The sequence below is a fragment of the Poecilia latipinna genome, unplaced genomic scaffold (genome assembly GCF_001443285.1).
Source record: "Poecilia latipinna isolate Pla-1442-1.1 unplaced genomic scaffold, P_latipinna-1.0 Scaffold257, whole genome shotgun sequence".
Classification (NCBI taxonomy): domain Eukaryota; kingdom Metazoa; phylum Chordata; class Actinopteri; order Cyprinodontiformes; family Poeciliidae; genus Poecilia; species Poecilia latipinna.
In genome coordinates this window covers 44,644-52,502 of record NW_015112873.1, presented here as the reverse complement: position 1 = coordinate 52,502, position 7,859 = coordinate 44,644, and the positions used below count along the sequence as shown (strand labels likewise).

At 38.9% G+C, this 7,859-nt stretch overlaps 1 protein-coding gene across 2 annotated transcripts; it reads left to right on the top strand.

Annotated features, from left to right (window-relative positions):
* The first annotated feature begins 1,785 nt into the window (after positions 1–1,785).
* On the top strand, positions 1,786–6,250 carry ubiad1 (UbiA prenyltransferase domain containing 1). 2 transcript variants are annotated; one of them, XM_015033075.1, is made up of 3 exons: positions 1,786–1,982; positions 3,174–3,776; positions 5,293–6,250. In XM_015033075.1, the coding sequence occupies exons 2-3, from the start codon at positions 3,200–3,202 to the stop codon at positions 5,778–5,780; spliced, it is 1,065 nt and encodes a 354-aa protein (XP_014888561.1). In that variant the 5' UTR covers positions 1,786–1,982; positions 3,174–3,199; the 3' UTR covers positions 5,781–6,250. The 2 variants fall into 2 exon arrangements, with proteins under 2 accessions (XP_014888561.1, XP_014888562.1); XM_015033076.1 differs by lacking the exon at positions 1,786–1,982 and adding an exon at positions 2,017–2,770.
* The last annotated feature ends 1,609 nt before the right edge of the window (positions 6,251–7,859 follow it).

Genomic DNA, 7,859 nt, shown 5'->3' with positions numbered 1-7,859 from the left:
TTTTTGCATCCCAGAGATGGACACTTATAGGTGCATAATGTATCAATCTGTCCTTGAACAAAAACTAAAGACTTTGTGAAGATGCTGGCCAAAGATGGCAAGACAGTGCCATGATCCACAGCGAAACAAGTCCATGGGCTGAAAGGCCACTCAGCAATGAAGAAACCAATGCCCCAGAAGTAAAACAAAAGTACAAGGCCCACTTTGCAAACGCTTTCAGCCATCATTACTGTTCTGGAAGGAAATGATGAGTTCTGGTGTTTCAGAGATAAACATAGTTTGGTGCAAAATGTGTGAAACATCCTCAGAAAAAAAGCAAAAGACATCCAGCAAAAACTGGTAAGCGAGTGTCATTATTCACACTGAAATGAGTCACACACTGCATGTGGTGAAAGGACACTCAGCTAGGAAGTAGCTATTACTAAGAGTAATATAAAAGTTAGCTAAGAATAGCTAGTATTACCGGCTGTAATAATAGTTACCGTTGGCTTAACAGGCAAGCATTTCACCATGCAATATACTAGTATTTAGTCAAATTTAATGAGGTTTTGCATAAATAAATTTGGAGAAGCAATGAATTCAAGACAAAAAGTGATAGTGATAGATCTGGGCTTATATGTACATAGGCGTTCAGGTTGTCATGAGGTCCAGCTGATGATTGTTTTCTGAGTTAATCTCTCAAACAAAAAAAAAGAAAAAACAAAACAAAACAAAAAAATATATAAATATTTATCCTCACTGCGACAGACTGGCGAGGCAGCAGCAACCCTCCCAACCCCACTAAGGGACAAGGGTGTTCAGAAAATGGATTGATGGATTTATCCTCACTGAGGATTGATTCGAGTCTGCTACTCTGGGCTAGCTATATTGTCTGCTACTCATCGCAGTTGGATGGATAACTGAGGTTCCAGTGACTAACAAGAACAATGAGGCCATGTGAGAGTAAACTAGAGAACGTAAAGCTTGGATCAGTGAGTTCTTTTTTTATGTTATTGTTGCTTTATACATTTTGCCCAAGAGCTTGTCCAAAGATTAAAAGAAACAACCTTTTTAAAAAATATAAATCAGCAGCACTTTCTACTTTATTGCACCTGACGCAAGGTATTTAATGATTACACAATGATTTATTTACAAGTATTTAGTCTTGGGAGAAAAATATTTGTCCATCTTTTCAACTTCAGTGAACATAAATAATAATCTGTTGCTTGACTATAATTTGGGAGCAATGACATTGACCTCTATTAGCAAATATCTTCTCATAGCTGTTCGACTGTTGAAGAAACATTGCATGAACAGTTACTTATTGTGCATTCTAGTCAGTGTTGTTAAATAAGATGTCGCAAAGCAAACATGCCTCCTGAGATCTCAGTCCTTATCATATTCCATTATTTGTTCCACTTTTGTCAGTTTGTATGTCAGAAAACCCATTGTCATTTAAAGTTTTAGTCATATTATATTATGAGTAACAGTTAGTATCTTAGTATTTTTATGGATAAATTAAGAAATTCTTGAAACCAATTACTGGCTTTGTTTGCCACCTACCACCTGCTGAGCTCCAAGGTCTTAATGATGTCCCCCTTTCTGTTATTAACGTCTAATGAACCAAAGAAAAACAACTTACTTATTTATTTATTTATTTATTTATTTATTTATTTATTTATTTATTTATTTATTTATTTATTTATTTATTTATTATGACCTAATTTGTACATTTTAATTTACGACCCTGCACATCCGGGTCTTATTTTATTAGTATATTTTCAGGGCGGAACCATTGTGCGAGAAATAGTTTCTTCTGTCCCTCACGCGTCGTCGCGCTCGTGTGGGAGAAAAAGCGTTCCGTAGCCAACCAGTGACTTTACCCTCGGAGTTGACACGTAGACTTTGTCGTTGCTTTTTGCAGCGCCAGGCTCTTTGAGCGTAGAAATATGATTTTAAGCGGAGAGAAACCGGGTTCTGGTCGGATAATAAAGACGTAGCAGGTAAGAGCTACTGCCGTCACTTATATTCACCTCTCTAAATTACCACTCTTAAGGCTAGGCGGCTAGCTTATTAGCTTTAATCCTATAATCTCAACAGTTAGGGTCAGTTCGTTTGACTGTCCGAGCTGGCTTCTCCTGAATTTAGTTTTGAACAGAACCCCGCATGGTCGACAAGAGACCCAATCAGAATGAGCGTAAAGAACAACATCACTATGAAAAGCACTTATCTAAGTGTGTCAGACATGGTCTACATGCTTTAAGTGTTTGAATAGGAATTTAAAGCATTACACGTAAGGCTCGTTGGTGTTCAGATTTGTAATGTGTCTAAACATTTTTTTAAAAAAAGAACTCAGCCCCTGATTAGCATGTCCAGACTCTGATCCGGATACAGGGCTCTGTTATGCACAGCATCCAACAAAAAGTGAGCACACCCCTCACATCACATGTTCGTAAATATTATATCTTTATCAAGGGACAATACTGAATATACTTGAGACAATGTAAGGCAGTCAATTTGTATAATAATGTAAATTTGTTATTCCCTAGCCATTAATGTCTAAACCCCTCGTGTTACAAGCTCTGAGGTGTGAATGGAGTCGCAGGCGTGTTGCGTGTCAGAGGTTTACCTTCCGGTTGGACGACAGAGCTACAATCGAGGGGATCAACATGCATCGTTAGAATGGACCAGTTAAAGTCCAGACTTAATCCATGGCAAGATTTGAAAATTGACGTTCTGATCCATCCAGTCTGCCTGGATCAGTCAGATCTGATCCATCTCACCAGATCTGGTGAGATGCCTTACTAAGTATTTAAATGTTTCAGTTTCAGGAAATGCCAAAACAAATTGCAAAAGTAATTACAGCAAAATGTTGTTTTGCGAAATACAGACTAATATGGTTCTGGATACAAATGTACACCAAACCCTTAAAGATTTTTTATGTAGGAAAAAAAAAACCAATGTGTCATTTTCTTCCACTTCATAATTTTTTGCTATTTTAGTCTTGCTGTGATAAATTCCCAGTAGAACACTTTTTACATTTGGTGTGGTAGCAAATAAAAATATGCAGAAGGATAACAAGTAGCCAACAAGCAACTATAATGGTTAGTTAATTACAAATAGCATGTTCAAGGCTGTATGTCGCTATCAAATGTCAGCTTCCTGCTTAGTTTTATTTTTTTTTTCCCCCACAGGAACACCAGAATAATTAACCCTGCTCATGGTGAGAAAGATGGCTAAAGATCAGAGGCACAACAGAGTAGAAACATTCGTGCTGGCTGGATCGAATGGTCACAATGGCCAGCAGTGGCAGACCGACGGCAACAACTCGAGGCCACCCCACCCTGCCACGGCCAACCACGTCTCTAGGATGGCCCGCGTCGCCTCCGACGTCAGACACAAGTGTGCGGCGTACGTGCTGGCACTGAGGCCGTGGAGCTTCAGCGCCTCGCTCATACCCGTGGCCCTCGGCAGTGCCTTGGCGTACAAGCTGGACGGCTCTGTGGACCTGGTGGTCCTGATGGTGTGCGCCGTGGCCGTCCTCGTGGTCCATGGCGCCGGGAATCTTGTGAACACCTACTACGACTTCTCCAAAGGAATTGACCACAAGAAGAGCGACGACAGGACTCTCGTCGATAAAATTCTGGCACCACAGGACGTCGTCATGTTCGGTGCTTTGCTGTATTCCTTGGGGTGCCTGTGCGCCACTTTCCTCTACTTCCTGTCGACGCTGAAGCTGGAGCACCTCGCTCTTATTTACTTTGGGGGTCTTTCCAGCTCTTTTTTATACACTGGAGGTGAGTCGATTTCCAACCTGAATTGTCTTTTAGGGGACATTGCAAAACGGTTAGTTTTAAAATAAAGTTTTAAAGTAAAATGGCAGGAATGTGAACAATATATTTGGGTGATTAGTAATCATTTTTAGATTTAAAATTAGAGAAATAACTGGTTTAAAATAACCTTTTAGAATGCTGTAAACAACACAGCTCTATTAACATTTACAGGTAAAGAGTTCTAAGAAAAAAAACTTTAAAGAAATAGTTTTTAAAGGGACCTGAGGTGTCTCTCTTTGCTGTTTTAACCTATTTTTGCATCCTGCTCACTTAGGGCCATGATATTCTCACACTTCTACTTGGTTTGGGGCAGACATACCACAGCTTTATAAACACTTTCAACCTGGTAAAAACCAGCCATTTGTACTATTCTTTGCTTTGTACAGAGGGTCTGGACTCTTGGCTCTTGGGAAACGTCTAATAACTAATATTTGGCAGTGATGTATGCAATGCACCAGTTTGACGCTAAGGAGCTTCACAGAAATTGCCTGCCCTGTGCATAAATATCCTTCTCTGCAAAGAAAAAAGTGCCGATCTGAATGAGGCAGCTGTTAATGTTATTTAATATTTGGAAGCGTGACCAACACTGACTGAATTACTTCCTTCCCTTTCTCTGCCGCCATTGCTACACCTACGGTCAGACTCTAAATTTCAAACAACGCAGAAAATCAGTGTCATCCTTCACAACTTTCTCCTTCTGTTCGCTGATCAGCCCTTTAGAAATTCTAGCAGAGAAATCCAGTTCAATGGAAGAAAGCCCAAACTGAGCGGTGAAAGGAGATTCATAATTGCTTCCTATGCAGCACAGGGAGCAATGTTTCTCCTGTCTTTACTTTAAAAGAAATGAAAAACAGCTTTTCATTGTTGCCAAAATAATCAGACATTTATATGGTTGGAATAATGTGTTTTGATTCTACTTCCAATAGTGCATAGTGAAGCAAAAATATTGACTCAAACAATAAATTAATGCTGGGAAGAGGCAGAAAGATATGAAATAAAGTAGAACTTTTATATGGTGCTTATTTCTGCATCACATATTTGCAGATTTTGTTCCAAAACGAAAATTATAAATGCTCTAATTGGAAGTGCATCCATTATTTTAGATCTTCGTCAAAAAACCTTTTCACATTATGATTCTGTAAAACACAATTTTCATCTATAGATATTGAATTGAAAGGCACAAAAATGTCTTGTGGTTTAAGTTTTACACTATTACTAAACAAAACAAATTCGGCAAATTTTTGTAGCATTCGTCAGCGGCTTTGACCAAGATACATCTGCTTCCTCAGGAATGTAAAGATGAGTTCACTACATCATAATGATCAGGCTTTATTATGTGATGCTGAAAAGCAAAATGACCTGTTAGGTGGTGTCTGCTTGTTCTTGTTATTCAAACCTGCGACACTGAACTTTCATCATAAACTGCCTTTAAACACACAGCCTACAAACCAAACCATTTTTTTTTTTTTTTGTCCTCCAGGTATCGGCCTCAAGTACGTTGCCCTGGGAGACATAGTGATCCTCATCACCTTCGGCCCCTTGGCGGTGATGTTCGCCCACGCCGTGCAGGTGGGCTACCTGTCGGTGCTGCCGCTGGTCTACGCCGTCCCTCTGGCCCTCAACACAGAAGCCATCCTCCACAGCAACAACACAAGAGACATGGACTCGGACAAGCAAGCCGGCATCGTCACGCTGGCCATCCTCATAGGCCCCACGCTGTCTTACGTCCTCTACAATCTCCTGCTCTTCGTCCCGTACGTGCTGTTTTGCATCCTCGCCACCCGGTACACCATCAGCATGGCTCTGCCGCTGCTCACGCTGCCGATGGCCTTCCCTCTGGAGAAGCAGTTCAGGAGTCGTTGCTACGCCAAGATCCCCCAAAAAACTGCTAAGCTCAACCTCCTCATGGGACTCTTCTACGTTTTTGGGATCATTCTGGCGCCTCCTGGCAGCTTGCCGCTACTGTGATCCTTTAGGTTCGACGCATATAAACTCTTGTTTATTATTCACTAGTTTATAGTACCTCTTTTTATTTAAAAAAAAAAAATCTAAAGGCTTGTGCTGGCTTTAATTTATTCTCTAATTTGTAAGCTCAGATGTTTAGCTCAATGACAAAACAAAGCAGGTTTCTGACAGTATTAAACCATCTTTAATCTGTTAAGAGAAAGGCAAACCTGCAGCTGCCAGATTTGTAGTAGAGTACTTGATATCAGCACAAATATAGTAAACCATAATCCTCAACATTATGCTTTTTTTTTGTTTTCATGGTATTCAGAGTTCATTTGGTGTTTGTGATTTTTATTTCTCAAGAGCCAAATAATTTGAGGTCACTGTAATAAAACTCACTTGTGCTGATGTCCAAAGTCTCCGTTTTCGGTCAAAAGATGCTAAATTGAGAACTGACACTTTGGGAATTGCAGTAAAATCAAATGTAAAGCAAAAATGTCTTCAGTGTCTTTTTTATACATAAATGAAAGCATATTTCAGAATATTTACAAACATTGAACACATTTTTGCTTTACATCTGATCAGTGCTGTGAAAAGTATTAGCACCTTAGAAATGTCTTCAGTTTTAACTTTTTGTGCCACATTTGCTTATTCCAGAATAGTTTATATCAAACAAATGCCAATATGAAAGAGTGTCGGCAAATTTAAAAACAAAAACAAATCAGTTGATTTAGTTTTTTTAGGTGGAGGTGAAGAGGGTGGGGGACTGTTGCAAAGTATCCTGGTCCTGTGAAATTTGTAATTAACTTTTATTAGCCATTCTCAAACTTGATTATTGACAGACCTGGAATCACATAGATTGAACTTCATTGAAAACATCAAGTACAAAATACCTCAAAGCATCACTGGAATATGCTAATTTGAAGAAATTCAAAAATGGATGAGAAAATCGACAGGTTAATCTACGAAATAAAAAAAGAAAAATTAAAATATTCTTTAAAAGTTAGCTGTTTTTGCCACTTATTTCAAAAAGTGAAACTCAAAAATTAATTTCACATGGAGTAAAATATTTCAAGCTTTTATTTCCATCAAAAATGATTGTGGCTTATTAAAAACCAAAAATTCAGTGTCTCAAAATTAGAAAGCTGTGAAAATTGTTCAATATGGCGCCACACCAGAAGCAGCTAATGGATCAGTGGGCTTCACAACCACAAGAAACACCACCGAATGGACAGACGTCCAGTCGGTGATGGTTTGGGCTGCACGTCATCTGCTGATAATTCACTTTCTGAAATGAGCGGCAAAAAATGTTGACATTTTTAAAGGGCATGACGGGTTTACCAAAATTACTCCAAGAAGCTGCCAGAGGCTCATCCAGCAGTATGATGGGAAAAACCCAGAAGAAAGCAAGACAAAAATGACTTTGTGAGAAACTATTTAATACATGGAGAGTTCAGAGGTCAAACCCACTGCTGATCAAAAAGGCTGCAAACACGTCTCACATTTACCAAAAACATGTTGATGATCCCTTTGAATCATCAGCATGTAGAGTTAGAAGTGAAACATGTTGGAGTTCTTTGCTCTGATTATTTTGTCTTGGCTTTGGTGGCGTCCTGCTTGTGTTCAGTTCAACAGCCCTTCCTGTCCAGCTTGTAGAAAGTCGTGACGTACATGCCTTACTCGTTTACGAGAAAAACATGGCTCTTTCCTTCTGTTGATCAGTTTTGTGAAATGACACCTTTATTGCGATATTAGAAGATAGTAACATCATTTCATTTCAAATCTACATTACTGTTTTTATAAGGTATAGTGGACCCGGTAATATAAAAAGCTTAAGGATATACACATTTTAATGTAGCATCGCAGTTTAATTGAAAACTAGATTTACCAATAAAGAAGAAAAACAAAAACATGTCACATGTCAGCAGGGGGCAGCATTGAACCACCACTTTGGCAGCTGTTCCATGTTTGAGTAATTATATGTTAAAATATCTAATATCTAAGTGAAATATCTGCAACCAGATATTTCATCTAAGCCGTTTTAGTGATTTGGTCCCAAAGAGATCAATATTTGTATTTGCATCAGTTTTTTTTGCAGTC